Here is a 26336-nt window from a genome sequence, read left to right on the forward strand (position 1 = left end):
AATTCTCTTTTTTTTTTTTTTTTTTTAAATTCCTGTAATGTATGAGCAGAGAAACCACTGGAGAATGATAAAGCTTCATTTCTTCCTGCTTTTGTGACCCGCTTGATTATTTCGTTTCTCATTGTATATTCTTTTGAGGCGCCTTGTCCGAACGGAAAGAAAATATGTATGCTTATAGGAGCTGTTTCCCCTTGGCTGGGCCAAATAAGACCCCTTGGCTGGGCAAAATAAGCAGGTATGGCATAAGAGAGGGATTGCTTCTGCTCGCTGGTCCTGGGGAGGGAGCCACCGACACTCACTCCATCACGCGCCCGACATTATTCGGTAAAGCTGGTGAGCTGCGTGTGCCTTCGCTTGGCCAGCCTTCCTCCTGGGACTATGAATAAATACGATTTATTTGTATTGTATTCCTCAAGTTTGGGTTGCTGCACGTTTACTAGATAAGAATGAAACGGTGCTTCTGCTCGCTGGTCCTGGGGAGGGAGCCACCGACACTCACTCCATCACGCGCCCGACATTATTCGGTAAAGCTGGTGAGCTGCGTGTGCCTTCGCTTGGCCAGCCTTCCTCCTGGGACTATGAATAAATACGATTTATTTGTATTGTATTCCTCAAGTTTGGGTTGCTGCACGTTTACTAGATAAGAATGAAACGGTTCGGGGTCAGTAGTTGCATGGACATGGTTTGAAGCAACAGTGGGAGAAATGAGATGTCCTGTTGTTTGAGGGTCACTCTGCAATGACAATCTGGACCAAAGCCAGTTTTTAAGAGTCAAATATGAAGAACAAATTTGCATTTGTTGTAATTTAAAAGAAAACATGAGTCCAGGATGATCTCCAGGTTTCCAGCCTGATGGCACCGGCAGGTCCTGCAGCTGCAGCTGGACCTCCTGGGCATGCGGTGGCCAGTCAGCTCCGACTGTTGTGCACATGGTCAATGAAAGCTTGGTTTTCCAAAAGCAGAGGGCTAGGGTGGGCTTTTATAAAGCTTTCTTCTCATTTGGGTTGTTCCCGTCCACACCTCTGGGTCCGTGGAGCTTGTTCAGCCCCACAGCTCAGCTCCATGGGACCTCCGGTGAGGACAGTGCTGGGACGTGTTGAGTATGGAAGAGCTTCAGGGTTGCCTGTGGTTGTACAACCAGCTCAACCTAAAGGCTATGGAGAACCAGAGAGGACCTAGGGGCTGGACGGGTGACCATGGATTATGGTTGGGCTTGTAGATGCAACCAGCGTGCTAAAAAGTCATCTCCTTGCATGCAGATTTTTATCTGGAAACCCAGCGATGGGTTTCGGTACCTGGATTGCCAGGGCAAAGTTTCCACTAATAGCCTTGACGTGTGCTTTATTTTGCTTTCGGTGCAAATCAGCCCCCCGTGCCATAAGGCTTCAGGAGCCGGTGAGGTCCCCGTGCTCGCCGTGGCATTGCTGCCCGGCGGCGGCAGCATCCCAGCAAAAGAGGTCACCGCCCCGATGGGCAGAAAGGTGAGGAGTCAAACTCATACTAAAATGGTGTTTCAGCCAGAAAGAGCGAAGGGGGTAAAAAAAATACCCCAACCATTAGTGTGTGAGCGGCCACCTTGTCGTACAATCACAATATCGTTTTTCTATTATTTTTTTTTTATGGTTGGCTTAACAATTAAAAGGCTACACTGCGCTTTGGTTTTTCCAGTCTGCTGCATCGTGTGACCCCGGTGACTCCGAGTTAAGCCTCATTATATAATGGCGGGGTGTTTTTTTGGAAAACCTCCATTTAATCCTTTCGAAGCAGAATTTGCTGGTTTTGTTTTCTTTCATATCGTTGTCTCGCTTCCCCCCCGCCTACCCCTTCCCCGGCGGGCGCACGCTGGAGGCGTCAGTCTGGGAGCAGGGTCCTTTCTTCCTTCCTTTTTTTTTTTTTTTTTTTCAAATCTGTGGAAGAAAGAAAAAAAAAAAAAAAAGGTTTATTTTCGTTTGCTTGGGTTACAGCGCCTTTCCCCGCCGTCGGGGGGAAGGACTACGTGATGTGCAGCAGGTATTTTGTGAATGGAGCACAACCCTGTGACTCCCCGTCGCTTGACCGAAGGGGGAGGCAGGGGAAGGAGAGAGACAAAAAAAAAAAAAAAACCACCACCCAGTGACTCCATCTGACTCGTTTTGGCTGGAAAACTTTTTCAGCGCCGTGGTTCTTAAGCCAGGAGGAAGCTTTCTTCTGGCCCAAGAACAATAAAGGGGTCAGCAGCCTGATCCTCCCTCCTACACCCTCTTCCTTCCATTGTGAGGGGTCTGTGCAAATATCCCAGGCTGCTTCGACTGGGGCCTGAGGGACCTGAGCCGCACATGTGACATTAAAGAGAGACTCTGTGAACTCAGTAATCCTGAGCTGCAAGAAGAAAAAAAGAAAGAAAAAACAAAATGAAGTCTCCGAGGTGCTCTATTTCTGGTGTAGCATTGTGCTTGGAGAAGGTACCGATGGGTGTTTCTGATGGTGGGGGGAGATCTGTCCCCTTGCCGTGCATAGGGGACGTGCATGCTCCTCCATGATGCCACGGCAGCATCTTCCCCAGCGTCTGCTCAACGAGTGGCCAAATCCCCACAGAGAGTAGGTGAACCCTCGTCTCTCGCCAGCCCTTGACCTCCTCCATTTCTCTAGTTGTCCGAGATGGGGGAATTTCTGCTGCTCTCATAGTGCACGTGCAAAGCCTGTGTGCTGGTGGTGTCTGGTCTCCAGCAAGGATGGGGTTGAAGAAGGCACGGCTGCTTGCCATGTTGTGCTTACTCCAGGGATTGACCACCATCTGGCAGCACCCAGGTTTTCAAGCCGGCACCTTTAATGATGTGCCTGCTGCTCCTCGGATGCGTATCACAGACCATGAGGGTCTGAGCCAGCAATCCCTGGAGTAAAAGGTCTTTGGAGAAGTGCTATGGGGCCTGACCCACAGCAGTGTGCCCGCCAGTCCTGTCCATCATTAAGGCAGCCTGCATCTCTCTGTTGGGTGAGGCTGTACACAGATCAGAGGGCTGCTGGCGTTTCTGTGATATTTCTTGTGAATCCAGAGCAGTCACAAAGCTTGCAGACCACGCTAGGTTCTGCCACCATGAATGGTGATACTTTTTCCAGGTGGCATTTGGTATCTGCCAGACTAGATACCACCTACCTTCCCAAAGGAGAAGGTGGGACCTGTGGCCTTCTATGAGAAAGCGAGCTCCGTGCAGTAAGCCGTATCGTGCACTGAAGACCTGATTCATTTGCCAGAGGGAGAGTGGATGATGCTCATCAAATTGTAGGAACCCACCTCTTTCCCCCCCTCCCCCCCCCCCTCCGCATTTTTAAATCAGCTAATAGCATGTGTGACCTCCTCTCGCTGTGTTCCAGCTTGTTGGACCTTGGCACCAAGCAGTCGTATGAATCATGATGGTGATTTTGCCGTAAGGCAGTTCCTGTCGTTATTATCTCCTTGCTGTGTCGATAATGCTTTGGTGGCGATGGTCAGGATTTCCTCGCACTACAGAGCTTTCCTGAAGATCGGCTCTGCGAACGGTGGAGGAAGTAGCCGTTACGAGATTGCTCCTGGCTGCTGAGAACTGGGTGGCCAACTTCAAACGTACGTGCGACCTGACATGATCCGAAGAGCACGGCGGCAGCTCCTCTTTCCCCTCGTCCACTTTGTCGGTGCAGGCGGGTGGGAGCTCCTCTTCTTCTGCAAATGCTCCAAGGGCTGAAGCAAGACCAAACCTGGTTATGGAAAACTGTCAGAGACCAGGACCCCTGGCAATGGAGATGGGGGGAGCTGTCCCATGTCTTGCCTGAAATCCCAAGGGCATGGTGGGAACGCTCATGGCCAGGGAAAAATTCAGGGTCTCACACCCACCCCTCTTGCAGTGCCACGGTGTCGGGACTACACACATTATGGGGTCCTTTAGTTGAAAGGAAAACTATTTTTAGTTCAATTTATAAATGCTTAGGCAAACAGATTTGTTATTTAAACTTTTTTTTTTTACAAATGCCCTTGTTTGAAGGTAAAAGCAAGCGAGCTGCGAGTTCTTCTTTCAGCCTTGGTATTATGCTGCTTTTCTGCTGGTACTGGAGCAGCTTTCTGATCTCTGCGTACAGCATCTAGCTCCAGGATTTCAGTGGTGTTTCCAAGCAGCTACACAGGTAATAATTTCAATGGTGTTTCCAAGCAGCTACACAGGTAATAAATGATAATTACATGGGCTATGTTGACCTCGGTGGAGGGCAGGTGAAGTGTGACAGACTTCCAAGATAGAGCTCCTTTGCTGCTCTTCCTCCTCTAGAAGAAGAAACAGTGCCCAGCTGCCCATGGCCAGCGAGACCACGAAAATGTATCGCAAGTAGCTCCAAGGGCTGCAAGTGTACATGAGGCTGGGAACCTGTTGGGTTAGAGGTGGAGCTCCTTGACTACTTGACCATCCTGCCATTCCTGTCTGAAGTGGAAGCAGATCGCCTTGTTTGGCTTTGTACTTGCCACGTCTTTTCATGCTGTGATTTGCATACAAGACAGGACTTGAATTTATTCTGCCAGCCCTCAACTTCTGAGAGTTGTTGATTCAGGAAGGGCAAGGCTGCAGTGCAGCAGCTGATGGCCGTGCCCTTCTTCTGGGAGGTCTAAGGTAGCTTTCCTGACATGAGGTTGGATCAAAAGAGAAGGTGTTCTGGCAGCGCAGAAGTCTTTCTGCATGTGCTGCAGTGAAAATTGATGATCTAGTGGTCACCTAGAGTGGTTTGCAGTTTGGATGGAGTAATCCAGGCATCTTTCACAGGTGCTTTTTCAAAGGTACTTGATTGTTTAGTGCCATTGCTATGCGTAGCACAGGCAAATCAGATGTTCGTGCCCTGGTGGGAAGGACTGACTGTTCAGGAGCAGATGATAATGCAGCAGAGGATGGTTAGAAGTGAGTTGGATGGGGACGGGTAAGGGATGGGAGTGGGACTTGGTGATGTTCCATTAGTCCACTGTCAAGTCCGGGCAAGTTGCTGCTCCTTGATGAGAGCAATCCTGTTTCTGGAGAAATCAACAGCGAATCTTCATCTTCTGTGTCCAGGTTTCCAATCTTCTGCTCATCTGTTTTGTCCATATCTTCCAAGTCTTGCCTGTGCTGCCTGTTTGGAGTGGTTGCCCCTCTGTGCCAAGAGGGCTTTCACTCTGCCAGACCTGCACACGTGCCCACAGCCACCGAGGTCCTAGCATGGGTAGATGCAATTGAAATAAAGTAAAGAAGCTGACATGAAAGGGCATGTACAGCAAAAAAAAAAAAGTCATGCAGGTGACCTCCGGACCTTTAGACGCTGTCTGCCTTCTTGGAAGATTCCCCGTTGAGTGCTGCACTTTGCTGTGGGGGAGAGCATGGTCGTTTCATGGATTTTGTGTTGCCACATGTCTCTTCTTCCCCTGCGTGTCCACCAAAAGGCCTTTCAGATCTTAACACGTGCAGAGAGCCACATCTGGGGCCAGGTTCAAGGAGGCTCCTGCCCTGGGAGATGAGGACTGTGGTAGCTGTGAGTTTCTCCTGGAACTTTAAGGAGTCTCTCCGGGTTGGGAGCCGTGTACAGTAGGAACAGTCATCAGCCTCATCTTACGTGCGCCTCGTCTCACTGGTTAGGATCGTTTCCCCCATGGAAACCATCAAGAATTTCCGTTATTTCCTTTCCTGAGGCTTTGTTTGGGTGGGGATTTCTGGAAGGTATTTCACAGGCAGGTATAATTAAAGAAAGACATGCTCTGCCTGGAGGCTAGACAAGGTTTCTTTAAAGCCAAGCCTTTAGTGTGGTGGCAAAACAGAAACCGTTTGTTGCCTGGTCCGATGGAGAGGAGGTCGGGGAAAGGGGGGAGCTAATCAGCTGGGAATCATCCCAGTTAAACGCCGCACACTGGGGTTAAGGCCCTTATCCGGTAAATCCTTGAAATATGTGCTTAATTTTAAGTCCCCCTGACTTCAATCTGTTTACTCTTGTGCTTAACTTTAAGCATGTGCCTAAGTGCTTGGCTGGCTGAGGGCCAAGGCAAATAGTAGACTTAGGAGCAGATTCGCATAAAGTAAATGCTTTACTGGACTGAAGTCCCGTGGGACAGCGGATGCTATAGCAGGTCTGGGATGATGGAAGGGGACGGTGCTGCATATCCCAGCTCCGACAAGTTATTCAGCGTCAGGTACCGTGGACCTGGGGCTGTGCTTGCCTTACAGGGAGCATCCTAACAGTGTAGTCTCTAAATGGGTACCTTAATTTCAGTGTCTGTATTTTGCTGTTCTGAAGGCATCAGCCTCACAGGTAACCTTGTGTATATCACAAACACAGTCTTGGAAAAAAATACAATTTTTTTCCTCTTAATTGAGAGAGAGGAATGTTTTAGTGGAGGAAAATAGCCTTGATTTTATCATCAGAAGAGGAAGGAGAGCATATTATATGACCTGACTAATAAATCTTCATAGGAATTTGCATGGCTGCATTAATACTTACAACAAGAAGCACTCATGTATTAGCACAAGCTTTTATAATGGCTTTATCTTCTTCTTTCGTGTTCCAAGCTAATTCCTGAAAGCCTTCTTTTAATCCCCCTTTTGCTCATCCAGCCTGGACTTCTTAGAGTGGCAAAGTTGGGTTTTTTCTTTATTTTTAATCTATGAATGACAGCACTTAAAGCTAGTAACTGTAGCCGTGGCACGCATGAAAATGAAAAGCCACCAGCAGAAAACAAGATCTGTGTTTTTTCGAAAACACCACTACCAGGGGTTAAGGGAAATCTGCAGCTGGAACAAATACAGCGCTCGTCTAACTTCCTCAATAACTGCTGGGGGAGCGGGCAGTTGCCAGACGAAGGAAGCGTGGTTAGCCATTGAGTCTTTGAATGCAGCTCCGTTTCCCCCTCAAACCCATGGAATTTATATTAACCTCCAGCTTTTCTTAGCTGGTGGGAATTTTTTTTTTTTTTTTTTTTTTTTTTGCTTTGCATGAGGAAGAGCCTTGCTTTTGTTGTTTCGGTTTGTTGGAGGACCAGAGGAGACAGTTCTGCTCCTCGCACGGCGTTCTTGCTGGCGAAAGGCCATGGACGTTAAATGAATAATTTTTGGCGTTGATAAGGAGAGAAAGGCTGAGGCTGCCAAGCACAGAGACGCAGGCATCTGATGACTTGATTTTGGGAAGGGCAGGCTTGAGCCATCCCAGCTCTCCAGGTTGTCTCTGATCCCAGCAGAGATGCAGGCAGGAGGAAGGACCCCATGTGCCTTTAGCATCTTGTACATGGGCGTAACTATATACAGTGGGCAAAGAGCAGTATGCCAGTGAGGATGTCTAAAACCACTTTCGGTAAGGTACTTGGCTACCTAATTTAAGGCCATAGGTAGACCCACAGGAGAGCTACCCAGGTGAGCGTGGAGTTTAGCGTGGGAGACCTTGTTTTGCATCCCGGGGCTGCCGTAGGGTCCCTGCGTGACTTCAGAGCCACCGCGAAGGTATAGCATCCGTAGGATGCTTATGGCTGTGGTGCTGACGGTGGTGGGCAGGGATCCTGGATGGAGGAGGGAGCCAGCTGACCGGACATGGGGGATGTGCTGGTTGCCAAAATTCCCATCTCTCTTAGGCAGCAAGCCGGTTGACGGCCGCTTCCGAGTTGCTCGTAAGGCAGTGCATCTGCGGTTTTGCCATCATGCCCCTTTCTGCTCGTTGGTCATGCCGCTCTTAGACCCCTCCCAGCTTCTGGAGCTGAGCCCATCACACGGGCACAGTCCCGCCAGCAAGAAGGGCACCAAGGAAAGGAGAAAGGAGCTAAAAAAGCCTTAATGAGGAGAGGCAACGTGACCCAAGACATCCCAGTAAGCAAGGCCTTTGGTGCTGGTTGCTTGGCACATGAAAATATTCAGGAGTTGGGTGGGTTTGTTGAGTTCTGTTGCTGGTTCTTCTTTGTCCCCGCTTGGTTCTGATGAAACACCTGAAGGTGTGTCCTCTTGGCCAATGTGAAATGAATCGAAGCGGCTTCACCCAGCTCCTGGCAGTCATCACAAAAGCAGCCGTAACGCATGCTGTCACTGGCAGGAAAGCTGATGTTTGAATGATGCCTGTGTCTTTGGAGTTGTCGTGGTTGAGGTTCAGCCTTTGCAAGACACGGGAGAGTGGATACGGCCGTCTTGCTGCCTGTCCTGTAGCAACTTTTGGATAAAAAGCAGTTTTTCAGGATTTTTTTTTGGTGGAAATGCCAGATCCATTTCCAAATGTCATATTTGGAGACTGCTGTAAAGCAGCTACAAACTTGCCTTTCCTACTCGTCCTCATTTTATTGTTCGAAGTAGTCCATGGCTCCCAGAGGTCTGCAAAGCACCAGTGAAAAACCAGCGGCGTAATTAATATATGATGTGATATGATTGATACTCTGTGACAAGTGCATAATGTTTTCTGTGCTTATCCCTGCATTAAAACCCATTACAGCAGGAGGAATCGTAGTGCTCGATGCATAAAAGGAAAATCCTGGAAGGGAGCAGACGGACACTCAAGAAGCAGTTTCTTCCACCCAGGTACCAACTGCCAGTAACCTGGCAAGGAGAAAGTCAAGCCCTTGTGTTGCACAGCCCACACTCCTGAAAAGGAATGGGACTTTTCAAAGGGAAGAATGAGGCTTTCATAGGATTAAATTGGCGTTTGCACATTGGGGTATTTTCCGAGCTGGGGTGGCTGCGACATGGGATCCTCTCTTGCTCTCTCTGGGCTGAGCTAGACCAAGCAGAGACTTCAGAAAGGAGAAAAACTATGTCTTTGTGGTATAGTCCTGGGGAAAATGTGTTGGCTGTGTCTTCAGCCAACTGCAAACAAGGGTATCCGTTGTGTGAAAATGTTTCCAGCACAATACGAGGGGCTTGGAGAAGGAGAGGACGGTGAAATTCTGCACAGCTTGCTTCAGTCATGAAGGTCTACAAGAAAGGTCCACTGGTGGACCAAGAGGGGCTACCACCACTAGGACCTCATTCAAGTTGATGGCAAAATTCCCTTTGACTTTGGTGGCGCAACGTATGGATCGCAGTGATACGGATCATGGCAAAAAATGCTCGTTGACTTATTAACTATTGCCTGTGATCTTAGAGTGTTGCGAAACTTCATGCACTTGGAAGGCCTCCAACGGGAAGTGCCAAGGGCTCAGCAGTGAGAAAGTTCTCCTAGCACCTCTGGATTTACCCATGTTGCAAGAAAAGGGAAGCCACCTCTTGTTTGTAACATTAAGAAGTTATCACTCTGCAAATAAGGGGTTTCATCACTGTTGGACTCTACCAACTCTTGGGAGCTTGCATGAGCTGGAGCTCCTATGGGCTGAAGCTCCGGTCCACCCAAGAGACGATTTGTGGGGGCTTAGTGCTGGGGGATTGCACAAATGCACATGAAAAACATGCAATCTTTTATTAATAATAAGGGTGAAATGAAAATATACTTGGATACAGCCCTTACCTTGTGCTGAGAGCAATGCTGAGGTTCGAGGTGAGCACACCCGGCCAGAGGAGGCTGTACCAACGCCGGGGATTGCACAGAGCTTCAACAGACCCTCCAGCTTAGAGGGTGACCTGGGCTCTGGTCCCAAACTCCCTGATGTCCTATGGGGTCTGTTTATAGTTCACCTTAAAAATTCATCAGGGAGGTCCCTATTCTGCCTGCAGGTCACTTCCTCGCGACGCCGTCTACCACGATGGCATGATGGGGAGGTGTTGAGGGTGGACGGTGAACGAAGGGTCCTCCTGCCATCTCACCTGCCCACTTCGTCTCGGCTGGAGAGGCGTGGTCAGATGGCACATCGAGGTTCACAGCTGGGGGGTGGTAGGCTTTGAAGGGGACAAGAGACGGGGAAAAACAGACTGGGGAACATGAAAAATATAGAGGAAAAGTATACTTCAAAGAAATGCAAGGTCCCAGAGGGACTGAAATAACTCGAGTTACAAATATTCCCATAGCAACCTCATAACACTGTAAGTCCCAGCTAAAGCAATTCCTCCCTCACCCCCAAACTAGCACAAGCCAAGCAAAATGTAGGAAAAGCTTTTCAGAGCAGCGAGTGCAGCCCTTTCTCAGGATGAGCTTGGGCTACCTGGACAGACCACAAACCAAATACCAGGTGTGGTGCCTCCTGGTCACAAGTGATGTGGGTGGTATTTAGTCCCAATATTAGCTGAAAAAGGCTCTCTTTTCCAGGGGAAAGCAAACCCAGGTCACTAACACTGTTTATTTTAATGATTCTTTAAGTATTCTGCATTTAAGGACTCTGAACAATGGTGTGGTTATATCTATATTTACTGGATAAATGTATTTATTTATGGATGCGACGCTTTACTGCTGACAGTAAGGTTTGGTTTTAAGCCTGACCGGGGTAGAGGAAATACATACAAATAAACAATAAACCTAAACAACACTAAAATAACATCAGTTAAAACAATTAGAGTTACTTCCACTCGTGAAGTATTGTTCCCATTTTGCTATAACATGGGAAAAAACTCCATTTCCTAAGTCAGCTTGTAACTGATTTTGGATTTGCGGATTCTTGTAACAAAAGGGGATTTCTTTTGTCTGTTATTTATACTCTTCCTATGGCACCGCGTGTCCGTGTCGGTGTGTCTGGAGCACCCTGTTTCAATGCAGCAGCGTTTCCAGCCTGTCCCCATCTCGGTGGCTTAGCCGGGGCTTGGTGGCACTGGTTGGGCTTTTCTTCCTGCCCAGCGTGGTTGTACTGATGTGCACGTGTGTGTTTGCAGAGGCAGTTCCTCCTAGGAGACTTTGTCCTGGATTTTAAAGTTTTATTATCTCTCTGAATTATGTATAATTCAGGAGCTATGGGGCCGAGAGTTAAAAATAGACCCCGGAAAACTCGCTGTCAGTAATCAGCAGAAGGCATCGAGGAAGGTTCAGGGTACATTTCACTTGGGATGCTTTACCTAATTATTCTAATGCTTTAATTGCATTTGCATCCTTCACCCCACACAGGGAGTTTCACACTGGGTTGCTCTGCCATTCTCTGTGTCTTTTGTTTCATCCCGGAGCTGGCTGCAGAGGGATGAGGTGGGACAGCTTGTCTGCCACCAAGTATTTAATGCCACCAAGTATTTAATGCCATTTTAAATGCTTGTCTTCCCTCTGGGGTGGGTGTCCGCTCTCTGCCAGGAGCCGATAGCAAACACCAAGGAAAGGCGGTGGGAAGGTAAGGGTCTAAATGATACTTCTTTGGGTCTGGGACTGCATGTGTAGAGTCTGTAATTCATTAAAACGCCCACCATTTTGTGAGAGGGGACGTATAGACCATCATTAATGCTCAGCAAGTGGGAATCCAGGAGGTTGCATCCTTGGGGCAACGTGGGAGGGCAGAGCCCTATAGGGAATAGTGCCGGTGTTTTTAATGATAACTGAAGAGCGGTGTTTAGCTGTGACAGTCCTAATCGCCGTCACAGCCATCGTTCCTCTGTGCCCCTGCCCTTTTTTTGGGAAAAGAGTCTTCTCCGAGGTGCTCATTACCGAGGCACGTTTGCTGCAGCTATGCATTCAGCCTTTGCTGGCAATGTACAGTTTGTGATGCGCTCCCGAAAGATGCAGTTAATCAGGAAATCCTCCAAACCGGGACATCTCCCAAGAAACAACTTCCTACGCCTCCCATTTGAGGCATGTTGCGCCATGCCATGATTCATCGGGCAAGCATGTCCTACTGTCAAGGTCCCACAGAGCATCCCTCCTCCGCCATGGGGCTTGTCGGATCGGCAGTGGCAAAGCCAGAGGAGTTTTGCTCCTTTTCCAGCTCCTGGGTGGCTGGAAACTAAGTCCTCTTTGCCAACCCTATAGTTTAATTTAGCCCTGGCTCCAGCGATTGAGGTTGAAGAAAGCATCCTCGGAGGTGGCCAGGACCCATGTGTGCTGTGGTGTGGGTGAGGAGTGATGGGAGAGCCACAGCCATGAAGTGCTGTAAGGATTTACCTGCCTTTTATCTTGGGTGAGGAGTATGTTGTAAAATTGTTGCACTTTCTATTCCATTGATGTGGAGCACTGATTGATTCCTTATACAGAAGTAACTATTATTATAAGCACCTTCCAGGAAAAATGAATAGCTTGCAATTTGAAGGAACAGATTTATCACTTAAATTTTAACAGCGAGGAAATCATTTCCAGGCAGCTTCCTGACATTGTTTGGTATTCTTCCATGGCTTCCAAAGCAGGTCAAGGCTTTGATTTGTGCCCCAGCCCTCTCCTTTCAAGAGGTAAAAAATTCCCCTCATGTAAGAGAGGAGCGTGTGTGGCAGGCCAGCGCCATGGGAGTTCCTGGAAGGGGAAGAGGCAACGGCAAGTAGCCTCCAAGGAGGTGGCTCTACTGGAAGTGCCCACAGGACTTACGTGCGTTGATAAATGCTGGCCTTGGGTGGGTAGTGGTGATGGGGATGATGCCGGCGGGGGGGGAGGGGGACCTTTGCCGGAGTTCCTGGAAGGGGAAGAGGCAACGGCAAGTAGCCTCCAAGGAGGTGGCTCTACTGGAAGTGCCCACAGGACTTACGTGCGTTGATAAATGATGCTGGCCGGTGGGTAGTGGTGATGGGGATGATGCCGGCGGGGAGGTAGCGGCACCTTTGCCACTTTTTTTATGTGCAATTGGATGGCCGGGGTGGTTGTACTGAGCATCGGCACGTTCAACCCCATAGGCACCATGAGTGTGGGACCGGCACAATAAAAGTTAAATATTTCTGCAGCTTTGTGCTGTCCCGGACTTTCCTGCCACGGATAATCCATCCTATAGGCAGATGAAAGCCTTATTGCAGGGTGTTGCAAGTCACTGGGTTGGTTTCTGCAGATCATTTCTGGAACCACAATGTATTTGTTTTTTTACGCTTCCTCCAGCCTCAGTATTTCTGTTGTCGCCTTTGTGCAGGCAGATGGGGCATCTTCGGGGCTGCCGTGAACCCAGCCCCACCTCTCCCTTCCCGCCCCCCCAGAAAATAAATCCCACCCTGAACTTTGTGTGCAATAAAACGGAGCGAAACTCCCAGTGCCTACCGCAGGCCTAATAACCTGTTTGTTCAGTTCAGGCCTTCTGCAACCATTTGTTTAAGATAAGCAAGGGTGGAGATGTTTCTTGAGGGCACAAAAGGCTCTTGAGATAAAGCTCATGCAGACTGATCCTGCGATATGGCTGGATCATTTCTTTTCCTTCTCTCATCACTCCAGCGTTGGGTTTTTCCATCAGTCCGGTTGCTTTTCTCAACCTTTCATTTGCTCTTGGGATTTCAGTGTTGCTGTTTGGCATTCAGGCATCTTCACCTGCTTAACCATCACAGGCTGGGAGCGTTTTTGCTGCGTGGGGAACATCTATGGAAGAGGCTGAATGAGTGGGTGTGAGTGAACACAGTCCCTTTGTGGGGTGAGGTTTCACATCTGAAAGTCAGGCCGCATTAGACATGAAGACCACGGGGATGAAGCAATGAACCCCAACCTCTCATAGCCCCTAGAGTCTTTGTGAAACACCCATGAATTTGGCCACCCCAGGCAACAGTTGCACTTGAGAAGTGCAGAAGCGGAGGAGAAGGAGGGAGGGTGCAGGTTGGTCCCAAATAGGACCATCCCTTTTGTAAGGCAGTTGTTGTCAGATGCCAAAGGAGTCCCTGGGATTTGCTACCTAAGGGTGGTCACAGAAAGACCAGCAGCAGCAAAAAACCCTGCCTCATTTCTGCTTATCTCCTTGTGATTTGCCGTGTGATTTACTATCACCAGTAAAAGAGGCAAAGCTGGTGCCTCCCTCCAACATCTTCAGTTGATGCTGCTGCAGAGGAGGCGTGAGAAAAAAGATAGCGAAGCTCCTGCTCGTAGCAGGGTAGCTCTAAAACCAACCATTTCCTTCTTCTGGTCCTGCCCCTCTTCCTCGTGTCCCTCCCAGGCCACTACCCCGCAGGTTAGTGGGCTGAGGCGTGGGATGGGATGGCTCAGGAGAGGGATGTTGCTGGGGAGGGGCAGGTATCAGTGGGGGGAGAGGTGGAGGCTCTTGGGTTGCTGCAGATTGCCAACAAGATCTTGAAAGCTTTTTATTAGTTCTTTCATTAAACTTTGATGTAAATGGGTCTGGGGCAGCGGAGGGGCAGCTGCCGGCTTTCTGGATTCCCGCGGGCAGGTGGATGGGGTTGAGGGTTGGGCAGACACCTTCATTAAGAAGGTAACGCACAAAAAGAGCGCACGTGGGCGTCAGACCTGCTCCCCTCTGCCATCTGTTTGCAGCAATTTCGGTAGATGACAGATTTCCCTTGGCATATGCTAGCTGGCCATATGACAGTCACCTAAGCTTGCCAGACATCACCTTCCCTTCTCCAAGAGCTGCTTTCCCCGAAACATCTAAAAATGAATATGCACATCACAATGTAGCTGATCTCCAGGGGACTGGCCCGGAGAGCAGACTGGTCCTGTGAATGCCCCTTCTCTTCCAGAGCTGTTGGCCTTTCTTGCTACAGCACGCATGTTTATAATTTAAACTTGACATACACGTACATGCATTAGGAGTCCCATGGGTTTCTCAGGTTCTGCTCCAAACTTCCCACCATGTAAACCGCAGAGTGTTTTGCTCCGAAATTGAAAATGACCCCTATTAATGGTCCTTCCTAAGACCATGGGCTCCTTGTTCTTTGCTTTTCCCACACCCCTTGCTTCCAGAACCAGCAGCACTGAAATGTTGGTTTGTTACATTCTCCACGAGCCACCTGCGAATAAATACCAAAATAAAACCGATGTGGGAGAGAGACCAAATGTGATTTTGCTGCCCACTGAGAAGTTGCAAACCTGCCTATGAAAACCATGAGCACCTGGACGTGATGGTGTCTTCTGGCCCAAGCAGGAGCAAAACCCATCCCTCTTGTGTAGGTCTTCTTGTAGACCCATTGCAGAGCGGAGGGTGGTCTTCTGCCTTGCAAGACATTGCCCTTTGGCTCTGTTCAGGGGTTTCAGCTTCATAAAGAGTGTGTCCACTGAAAAATGGAAGAGCTGCATTTCAGGTCCACGTTGTCCTCAGCCAGCCAGCTCTATTGAGGGCACTTCCATTGCTGGCCTGCATGACCCGTGGCAGGGAGCAGCCTCCAGACAAACCCAAGAGCCGTGTCATCAAGGCGCTCACAGTGCCCTTGGGACTCTGGCCTGTCCCCACCCACCCAGCACCCTCGGTCTTCTCCAGCCACTCCGCCCTTCTTGCAAGTTGCTGGTATTTCCTTTTACATCAGCTCGCTGCACAAAAAAAAGTCGACTTTTCTCCCTTCCAAATTTAGCTCTGTTTAGGCACCAAAATAGACAAGAGTAGGGACCAGTGACTGTTTTTTTCCAAAACATTGTCTCATGACTAGGACTAAGGAAGGGAACTGCTCGGCTGGAGAAGGGAGATCCTTGATTTTCCTAATGGGGACACAAAGTTCTCCTCTGTTCAGGCACAGGCACGCTCCTTGGATTAGGGGCCTTATTCCTGTGTAATTAATCCATCTCTCACCCCGATGCTGCCTGCTGCTGGTGGGCAGAGGTCTGAGGAAGCACAGGGATGCTCTGCAAGGAGGACATGCAGCAATGCACCACCGTACGTATGATTTCTAGTTGGAAAGAGCAGAAAGGCAGCTCCTGAGACTTAATGAAGGCTTCACGTTGAGGAAATCCGTGCTTTAGGTCCTTGCGTTCTGCAGAGATGGTTTCATTTTTCAGGGTAATTGTATTTGCACATGTGTCTGCAATGCAGCTTAAATTCTTAAAAATACCCCAAGCTTTAGCCTGCTGTGGTAGTACAACATTGGAAACAGTTTCCCTGAGTATTGTGCTATTTTTAGCCTGATTTCCTAAACTAGCATGGCTGATGTGATTGGGCTGTGTGTGTCTGCTCCCTCCCTTCCTTTTCTCATTCGCTTTGGTACCCACTGGCCAATTTCAAGCAAATTTTCAGAGGAACAGAGAACTCGGAGATATTAAGCTCCTCCTATACATTCCATGAAAATAAGGGATTGGGAAAATAAGTGATGAAGAAGACTCAAACCACAGCCCTCAGTAATGAAGAAGGTTCAGTATGATTCTAAGCTATTAGACATCAAAGATGCCACACAGAATTAACCGTGAGGTGTTTGGCTGCAGGAGAAGCCCAAGTCAGACCTGGTTAACTAGGTGATAACCCAACCACAGCCTCAGGAGGACAGGTTGCCAGCTTTCCCTACTCCCAGACTACCTCCTCTTAGTCAAAGGTGGGCTATGTTTGAGCAGTGAGGTGAGTTCATAGAACCATAGAATCACAGAATGGTTTGGGTTGGAAGGGACCTCTAAAGGCCATCTAGTCCAACCCCCCCACCGTGGGCAGGGACATCTTCAACTAGATCAGGTCGCTCAGAGCCCCGTCCATCCTGACCTGGAATGTTTCCAGGGATGGGGCATCCACCACCTCTCTGGGCAACCTGTGCCAGTGTTTCACCACCCTCAGCGTAAAAAATTTCTTCCTTCTATCTAGTCTGAATCTACCCCCGTTTAGTTTAGAGATGTTTTTTTGTTTAGAGATCTAGGGAGCATGAGGAGAGCTCTTCCTGGTGCTGGGTGCAGGGACGTGAGCAGAGGACCACAGAACAACGTGCGTCGCTGAGCAGATCCTCGCTGGATGAGATCTGCAAGAAAGCTAAGGCAACTTCACGTAACGGTGGCCTCTCTACCGTTGCTATGAGGGATCGTGTAGGATGCTGTGGCTGGTGTAGCACCTCTGGGTGTTAAGGGTGTTTTAGTGGGAGAGAAGGATAGTTTGGTCACTGAGAGTGGGTACTACTCTATAACATGCTTTCTAATGCCTGTGCTAAACCATGTGATCATGGCACATCTGATTTTCTCTGGAAGAGTTAATAGTGAAGAAGAAAGTTAAAAGGGAAGCTACCTTCTTGGGAAACACACTTGAAGACTGCAGCCAAAGCAAGATTCAGATGAGGACGTGCTAGCCAGCAGCAGGACTTACCCAGGGGCTGGGTGAGTTCTTCATTGCTTGAAGTCTCGAAGAGCGAAGGTCTCTGAAGTGGAAGGCTCCAGCTGCCGTGGGAGCTGTAGGGTTGCTGCAGTAGCAGTTTCTCCAGGCTGTTTGCAGATGGCCAGGATGGGTGGTCACAATAAACCCTGCTGGTCTTGGACTCGGGGATGCCTTCTCCGGTCTGCAAGCCTAAATTTATTACCATCCCCAGCAACCTTTCTCCTCCGTTACATCTTCCACCAGAGGAACTCAAAAAATATTATTAACTCAGTAACTGCTACTAAAATTAACTGTCATTTTTAAGGCTCTTCACGCAGAGAGGGACTGTTTTTTGAAGTCAGTGTGTTATGTTGTCATGCCAATGTGACAAAGCTGCTGCTCGATAAGACGCGTTCCCACCCAGCCCTTGCCCTTGCCCAGGCTGCTCCCTCGTGGCCCCTTGCACATGGTGATTCACCAGCAGCGGCTGGACCTTAGAGGCTAAGATAGATTGCGATGGAAATAAAAGGAGCGACTTTTACAGGGCTTTTATTGCCAGCCTGGGAAGTACAATACTGCATAAATAAAAATCATTATGGTTATGACAGCTCTGTAGTCCCTGGAAAATAAATAATACTTTGCACTTACATAGTGCCTTTCGTCCAGGAACCTCAGTGCTCTTTGCTCACATTAATGAAGCTTCACGATGCCCATAGTAGGATGGTAAATACAGCATCCCCCTTATCAGATGAACATACTAAGTCAGAGAGTCGGCACCTTCAGTGGAGAGAGGACAAGGCAGCAGCTTGTCCAAGACACACAGCTCTTCCACTGATGTGACCGGGGCAAATCATTTAATGTCCTGGTCATCTCAATTGTTTCCAAGTAGGTGGATGCCACCCGTCCCTACCCCAGGGGTGGCATGGGTTGACTAGCTCACAGTGGGCAAGCACAGCAAGATGCTCATGGCAATGTCGTTGACTTGCTAACGGCATGGGGGCGCAGCCCCAACAGACCAGCTAGCTGTGGCTCATGTTTGCTTACTCCAGTATCCTCAAAATGCTGCTGAGCATCATCCCCGTGCGGACATTGTTACAGCTGAGTTTTAGATAAATAAATAAATCCAAAGGAAACAACTCAGTGAAAGTGGATGGTTTAGGTGCACCAGTATCAGCAATGTCGTGTGTGAAGTGGGTGAATTCCCTGTAGATGGTGTATATTGGGATCCATCCATACGTGGTCCAGTTATTTGCCCCGTGTGGTTTCTCCCATAGAGAAATTGCAGGTAACTTCATTCCCTGCTCATTGCAACGGCCCTGAGAGGGTACAAGTCTGTGGATTTCCAGACCTGCTTCAATAGGGTCTGAGATGTTGTAAGGGTGTTTGGATGGGAACTGTTTCTTTTATCATGCTCACAAGTTGGGTGTACAGCTCTGTCTCACGCTGACCCCTTCCATATTGATGCCTCCTGTAACTTGGAGCTGATCGCTGCTTTTCCCTCTGTTTTACAGGGTTACCATCCGTTGCCTCATGAAGCTGAAATTGCACACACCAAAAAACTGTTCAGAAGGAGGAGAAACGACCGGAGGTAGGTGAAACCTCTTTAATTTTTTTTTTTTTGATCTTCTCTTCTTCATTGCACATCTTCCCCCACTGTCTCATGGAGGGTCTTTGGACAATACTGCTCTTCAGCAGCTGCCAGCGTTGGGTTAATGCATAAACCCTTATTTGAGCACTAACGTCCTGAAAATGCAGAGTCTGTCCATCCCTCTGGTTTGTCTTTTAAATGTGGGGTATGTCCTATATTGCTCCAGGAGTATCTTAAGGACCTCCTCTTCCCCTTATACTTGTTCCAGCATAGCCAGATCCCCCCAACTTGTGTTAGAAGAGGCAGCTGGCAAGGTATTATCTATAAAAGCTTTGAGTCCTTGCGACTTGCTTCCTCCCTTTCTATTGAAAAGCAAAATTTGCTGACTTTCAGGGTCGCCTGCAAAGTGGGTATGGTTGAGAGGGGTTTGCAGCAAGCATCGGGTGCCTGTCTGCGTGAAGGAGGGGGTGTGCTAAATAGGCAGCTGAGTTCCTGTGGCAGTGGTGATTTCAATCCATTGAGTTAATTTAATTGGGTCGATTTGATATTTAATTGTGTAAATTGCATATTTAATTATATAAGGGCATCTAGAGTCCTTGATAGGAGTCACGACTATGGTTAAATGTGAAAATAAGTGGGGAACAAGGGAGTTAGTTGTAGATGCAGCTTTATTTCTGCTGGTGTGTTCTGCTGTGGCTGAGACAACACAACCGGGGCAATAAAGCATTTCTAAAACCAGGAGTTTGCAAGGTTAATGTTATTTAACAGGAGAGAAAGTGGCCAGTGTCTTCTCCTAGAGTGATCCGAAATCTGGGTCTGAGCTGTGATGCCTCACGTGGGGATTTTTGGGGGAGTCCTACAGACACCTGTAACAGCTGTTGGAGTGTGTCCTCAAATCTCCCCATCACTTCTTGACTCGTGAACGGCCATGATGTAGTTAATCCTGTGCTTGATTTGGTTTTCCCAAATTTTACCAGGGACCAAAAAACAGCTGAAAAGAATTTGCTCCGGCATCCTAGAAACATTCTTCTGTGGGCAGGGCGGTTCGTCAGCAGCAAACTCTGTTTTCTCTCCTCTTTGGGTCTCCCTCCTTTTTTCTTGTATGCAATTTGAAGACAATTTCGTCTTGTGATTTAGGGAAAAAAAAAGGGGCTTGTTTCAGCTGGGTTGCAGCTCTGTGATCACCGAAACATGGTTAAAACCAAGCTGAAGTCTGCTTGTGTTGCAAGAGAGGGCTGGGTGGGCTTCCTCGCAGCGCTGGGCTGGGCTCCCTGAGAAATCACAGCAGAGGTTGGAGCATCCTGCTCCCATCCCGGCTCACCAAGCAGGTCTTCCTCCACCATCCGAAGAGTGCGTGATGCTGCGGGAGAGGAGACCTGCAGAGCCAAGGGGTCTCCTGCCTGAAGCCCCATGCCCAAAGCTGCGCTGGACCAGAGCCATGGAACTGTGTGTTGGTTCTTCCCTCCCATCCGAAAACACAGCCAGCCTGAGGGATCACGCCAGATGTGTATTTCTTTCTGGTCCCTTCAGATAAACCATCAGCAGACAGAAGCATTCAGCCCCCACAGGGCATCCCTGCCTCCTGCACAGATGGCAAGGAGAGATAGCAAAAGAAACTGCCTTGGGCTGGGGTTGGAAGATCACAGGGTGAGATACAGCCCAGACCAAGTAGCACTGGGATAATATCCCAGGAGGAGAGACAGAAGCCTTAAAACCCAGTTGATATGGCATCATGCGGGAGGAGACATGGGACCGTTTCAGCCCTAAGCAATCACGAATGAAATAAAATGGAAAGAGCAGAGGGGATGCAGTCCTGCCCGAGTCCTGCACGGACATCCATGGTCGTGTCCAAGCTTAGACAGAAAAACATACTTATTTTAATTGGAAAAAGCTAAGAAGCCCAGGTTGAGGGAGTGGAGTGAAACAACAGTCTCTTAAATAATTACCTAAGCTGAAAAGGCATGGCCCCATCCCCTAGACTTTGGCTGGGGACCTCAGCAGCCCCCTTCTCCCCGCACCACATGGCTTGATGCTGGGGGTTTTCAGGGTCCCCTTGCCTCTGCAGTGCATTTGGGACTAGGAGGGAAGTTTTAGTCCTTCTAGTGCCTCTTTAGATGCCCCCAGAGAGCACTCGCTCCTTAAAATTGATTTCTAGCAGTTAGTGAGGTCTCAGAATGGTAGAAATAAGCAAAAAAAAAAGGGTAGAAATAGAGGGAAAAAAAAGGGAATAGGATAAAAAACCCAGACTGTATTGGAGCACAAACAGGTTACAAAGCTGTTCACACTTTATTGCGGTGTTATTATCTTAATGTCCCAGGCATCATTCTGGGGGAGAAGAGCTTCATTTCGGAGCTGGTGGAGCCACACAGGTGGTATAAACATCCCTCAGGATGAGATTTTATGGCCAGCAAAACAGTTGGGAGTTATGGGGTTTTTGTTTTAAACCTCATCTGGATTCAAAATTGCAAGACCGTGGATGGGCCATCGGAGGCAGCGAGGCTTGGGAGAGGCTGAGCGAGGCCATTTGGTGGCGCGTGGGTTGGGAGGGGAGTTAGGAAGCAGTTAGGATGCCTGGACCCAAGGGAGGAAGAGCTGGTTTCTTAGAAAGGGTTTGGCAGCAGCTGGTTTCTTAGAAAGGGGTTGGTAGCAGCCAAGGGTGGGAGTAGGGTTGATGCGCAATGGATTTGCAAGAAGAAAAGAGGTTGTCCTGCTCCGTTGCTTAGAAGCAGGTGTGGCCCCAAAGCCCGGGCGCAGTTGGGTCTGGTTTTCATCGAGCAGCTTTTCCCCTTCTCCTGAAGGCGGTGAGCACCTGGCACTAAGCAGCGCCCCACACCCCACGAGCGATGCCTGTCTGTTGTGCACCGTCTCTCCCTGCCCCAGGAGCTGCCTCCTCTGAGAAGGATGACGCATCCCAGGTGACCACGGTGGGCATCCTCCTGCCATGTGCAGGAGTCACCGCTCGCAAGTGGACATCCAGCGTGGGTCGAGGAGTCAGCCCCCAGGCTGACCTCTGCACGATGCGCAGGTCCAGCTGGCCTTGCCTGGTTGTAGCTGACCTTCAGGTTGGCTGGTACTTTATATGACACAGCTATTATAAAAGAGCTGATAAAGCACATTGGTACCCAGAAATCTGCCTATTTTTTTCCAGCTGGTCTTATAAATGATACCGGTTCCCCCCTAGAGCGCGCGTGGGCTCCTCTCCCCTCCGTGACAGTGACATTCAGAAGGGGCCACGTCTTGGGCTAGCGAAGCACCTTTTGTTTCTCATGCGAAATGATGCTGACGTCCGGCCATGCTATAAATAGCGCCCGTCCCTGCTTCCTTCCCGTCACCTTTCCTCGGGAAATGCTGTCACCGCGTTGTGGAGGAGCGTGGCTCACCTACCCTGAGGTCTCTGCCGTGCACCTTTCACTCCCTTGGGGACAAGCAACCCTATGGGCGTGCAACCATAGCTCTCTCCTTGCATACAGAATATGTTTTTATGTTCCACAAGTCATTTTTCCATGGGATGCATGCTTCATTTGTTGCATAAGGTAGATATGAAGAGCAAATTAGAGGTGTCATTAAAACAGGCTTCGACTTTCCCTGTTAAGGACCACTGTGGGTTTGTTGGACACATTTTCGGTAACAGCGATCAACATCAGAGCCACACCTGGTGGAGGGTTTGGTTGCACAAGGTGGTGTAAAAGCCTACGGGAGGTGGTGAGGTCCTTGTTGCAAAGAGCTTATAATCAGGGCAGGAGACCAGGGAGAAGTATCGCCCTCCCCACCTCACCCAGCAGAAATCCCACACCCGGTGTTTTCTCTCTTGGTTTAGACACACGAGGTGTAACTTGCCACCTCCTGATGAGGGTGGTGGAGAGCATCACCGCTTGATGGGATTGTTGAAGGAGAGCAGCAGAGGCAAGTTTTTTCGTAGATGTCCACGTGAGCAAGTGTTGAACACCAATGAGAGTTTTATTGTCCCAAACGCTAATCCGCCGTTTGCTGCCGCACAAGACCCACCCTACCTCCATATCACCAAAGGCAACTTGGTTTGACCTCCCATAGGCAACTACCTCTTGGGTAGGAGGGACTTTCCCTAGGTGGTGGCAGGACCTCTCCTGCCCTTCTCTCCTGCAAGCAGTCGAGAGAAAAAAAATACTCTGGGGTATGGGGCACAGCGGACCCATTTCTCAAGTCCTCTGCTCCGACCCTTCCCAACCCAATGCCTCTCTGCTAGCGGAGCACAAGCTGTGCTGGGACGTGGTCTCCTTGGGCAGGTGGGCTCTGAGTTTGGCCCCTTGTTTTTAAAAAAAGTTCCCGAAAACGCCCTTTCTTAAGTATCGAAGCATTGCAAGTCAACTTGGTGCTGCACAGGGTTTCTCCAGTTCCCATGGCATCCTGGTATGATGTGTTTTGGGGTGGAGGGTCCAGCTGGCCAAACCCCATGGCCCGAAAATGCATGCACAGAGGCTTGCACCAGCCCTGTAGGAGTGATAAGAAATGTTGCCCCATTTAGATAGGATTTACAAGGAATATACGGAGTTGCAGTGGGTTAAGACAGGTGAATTCGTACCTACTTCTTGGTCTTCTGGTTAAGAGAGTGCTGAAATTGTTCTGCATCACCTAAGGAAGGGGACAGTTTTGCTGAGGACCGGGAAAAGGTTGCTGGAGAAGTCTTAAAAAGTTTGCGCCGTTGTAATCACATTGGTTCAATCACATCTTGTTGGATTCAAAAGTCAAATCAGGCTGAATACCTTACCAAAAGGAAATCCTCATGTGTGCGTAGATGCTGGCTGGTATCTCACGGGGCTTTTGGTGGTCAGTCTATGGGCAAGGACAGGAGAGGATGACAGAGGGAAGCGCAGCCCCATGTCTTGGAGAGGATGGAGTAAAAGCCTAAGAGTTAATCAATCCCGCCTTTCCAAAAGGCATCTGAATTCCTCTCTTCAGGAAAAAAGGTGTGGATCCCTTGTGCTTCCTCCGTGCACAGCTGGTGTGTCTCCAGGCTTTGGGATGACCGGAGCCACAAGGGGCTGCTCTGCCTGACCTGGCCAGGGCTGTTGGGGACCACGGCCAGCCTCGGGTGAAGGACCGTCACCCGTAGCTGTGGCTGAACTTCGTGTCATCCCCTCCTTCACCTGTTGGATGGGGGTTTAAGAGGGGTATTTCTGCACCTGGGAAATCCATCCTTCATAAAGCCCTTGCGTGGGGATAAGGAGCTGGAGCAGAAGACTGCGTAGCTCCTCCTGGCTCATACACGGAGAGAAGGGGTGGGAGCAAAGAGGCTTGTGTGCTTTCCCCATCTCCCTTCAGCGTGCCCCAAATACTTACAGCTTTTGACAACAGGATTACAGACACGTCCCCAAGTTTTCTCTTGCGTTGTCCCAGTTTGCTTCCTACCGTTAACTTGGCTTTACACTTAAATGATCAGGAAAAAACAGTCTGGATTTTTTTTTTTTGTGTGTGTGTGTGTGTTGTTTTCTGTTTTTAATTAGATTCAGAGCTGGGGGAGGCAGAAATATCCTCCTTCCCCGGAGAGCCCCGGGTGGCTGTCAGGGACGGTTTCCTCTTCCTGAAGCAGGAGGGTTGTGTAAGCGCCGCTGACCCCTCCTGCTCGCGCCCACGCCGAAAACCGGGTTAGCTGGGGTGAGTGCACGTGGGTGGGCACCCCCGTCCTGCCTCCCTGCTCGGAGCCCGGCTCATCCCGACGGGCCACCACGTTGCTGAGGGACCTCCCGGGGCATATCCCAGCTGGTCCACTTGGCCCCAGCCAGGGCCTTGCACAGAGGCGAGCATGGCCCTGCATAGGGACCTGCAAAGGACCATCACGGCGGGCTCGGGGCCAGGCAGGGAACGTCCCAGATCCGCCGGTGGCTCCGCCAAGGAGCGTAGGCAAGCTGTGATATATTTCTTTTCCCATTATATTTGATTTTACAGACCCTCAGGGACACTCAACCACCTACAGTGATTAGTTCGACTGATTAAGCTGCTTTTCCTCTTGTGGCAAACTCCTTTTGTGAAGGGTTTTCAATAGCCACGCTGCTCGGGACATTGTTCCTGTACAATTTCCTTTCAAAACACCATAAAGGGCACTCTACCACTTTACCCTGTCATAAAACATCACAGGAATCAGCTTTGCCCAGCTTGCTCCTTCAAGGGCAAGATCTCCTCGTTCGGGGAGGAGGTATGGGGTCGGGTGGGAGTTGCAGGACTGCATGACGCTGGAATGAGATGGAGCCATTAGCAAGGGGGATTTGAGATGAGATGAGACGTAAAGCAAAAGTTTTCTGCTTTTTTTTTGTTGTTGTTTGTTAATATGAGGAGCCAGGGTCACCCAGGGAAGTGAAAGATAAAATAAACTTGAAAGCCCAGAGAAGGAAATGCTGCTTCGCACATGTCGGCTGGTTCAGCCTTGCCCGGCAGAGGCTGGGAGCGGATGCGGATGCTCTCGAGGTACCCGGGGGTAAACGGCGCAGGGGGAGAAGGGCTATTTCTGCTGAAGAAATGCGCTGCTGTGAACAGCAAGCAGATAAAACTGGCCATGTAATTAAGACTGGAAATCAGAGGAAGGTCTGCCTTGATTGCCACCAAGAGAGTAACAGATGTAGGGAACTGGAGGGGGTTGCAGTGGCACAAAGTCCTTCCTCCCCGTGTTTGTAGTTACTCCCATACCCTCTTACAAGGCTATCAGGTAGGTCCGTACGAAGACCTGGAGTCGTTGGGACCTGGTTAGTCCATCAGCTGCTCTTTGGGCAAGGCAGTGATGGAGCAGGGCAGAGATGGTATCAGGAGGGGTCAAGCAGGAGCCCCTTCCTACCCGCAGAGCTGCGCTGGCCAGACGCGCTGGCATCGCCCAGCCCCACTGCCCTTCCTTCCAGGCGTCGAGGAGAAGGCTCTGCCAGGGGTCACGGTGCTGGGACCCCGCTCTCAGGAGGAGGTTGTTGAGAACAAAGCCTGCACCAGGCTCCCTGTTGAAGGAGCAGTCCTTGAATGATCAAAAAGCCGCCTCCTGATGACCCGCGGGCATCCGGCTGGAGGTGACTCAGCCACGGGTGGAGCTGCTGGGCGGCACTGCAGCTTTTTGTCAGGAGGGACCTCTTGGAGCTGAGATCTGGAGGTGGCTTGGCTACATCAAGACCCCTCGCTGCCTTTGCACCGTGCTCTGAGCTCAGTGAACAGGACACAGCATGGCATGGGGCTGTAATAGTCCAACACCATCCCTGTGCAGTAACCCCAGCCCTGGTACCTACAGGACACAGATGATCAAACAGCTCTGCAGAAGCCGTCTGAAGTTCAACCAAGTTTATATCTAGCATCAGTCCTAGACTGGCTCATCTTAGAGCCACTTGCCTGCCCCAGCACCGTCCCCAGAGCTGCACACGTGGGGTCTTCCCATTAGCTGAGCGGTCCATGTGAAACACCAGTAGCAGTAAGGTGGAGCAGTTGGTATTTAGCATCCATCAGGGAGTTTGTTTTGCCTGTCACCCGTGTCTCAAGCTGTGGCGGGGTGAGTAGGGGTTTTCCACCCAGCTGCTCTTGTTTCTGCTGTTGTGATCAGCGCTAAGCCCTTACACACTGAGGGTGTCAGTGAAAATAGGCCCAGCCGTGAGTCACCCCTGAAGGCAGATGGTGCGGCTGCAAAACACGCCACGAAAGGCGATGCCGTATTTACAGCTCCTTTCCCGACGCTAGCAACAACTAAAAGGATTTTGCATTTCATGTGATGCGGGGAAAATGTACTTCTGCAAATATCGGAGCGCTCTGTGGGCTCAAGACTAATGCAAAGAGAAAAATAAACCTTTATGAGTTCAACAGGATGCAATCCACATGAGCAGGACT

The 26336-nt window shown here is 49.7% G+C and overlaps 1 protein-coding gene across 4 annotated transcripts in view; it reads left to right on the forward strand.

Annotated features, from left to right (window-relative positions):
* The window catches only part of CTIF (cap binding complex dependent translation initiation factor), a 145776-nt gene that overhangs the window by 62014 nt on the left and 57426 nt on the right, over positions 1 to 26336 (forward strand). For all 4 annotated transcript variants that reach the window (XM_009278440.1, XM_009278442.1, XM_009278441.1 and 1 more), the window contains one exon: positions 18436 to 18512. In XM_009278440.1, the coding sequence (XP_009276715.1) occupies positions 18436 to 18512 (77 nt within the window). The remainder of the gene's footprint in view (positions 1 to 18435; positions 18513 to 26336) is intronic.

Source organism: Aptenodytes forsteri, unplaced genomic scaffold (genome assembly GCF_000699145.1).
Source record: "Aptenodytes forsteri isolate BGI_AS27 unplaced genomic scaffold, ASM69914v1 Scaffold178, whole genome shotgun sequence".
Taxonomy (NCBI): domain Eukaryota; kingdom Metazoa; phylum Chordata; class Aves; order Sphenisciformes; family Spheniscidae; genus Aptenodytes; species Aptenodytes forsteri.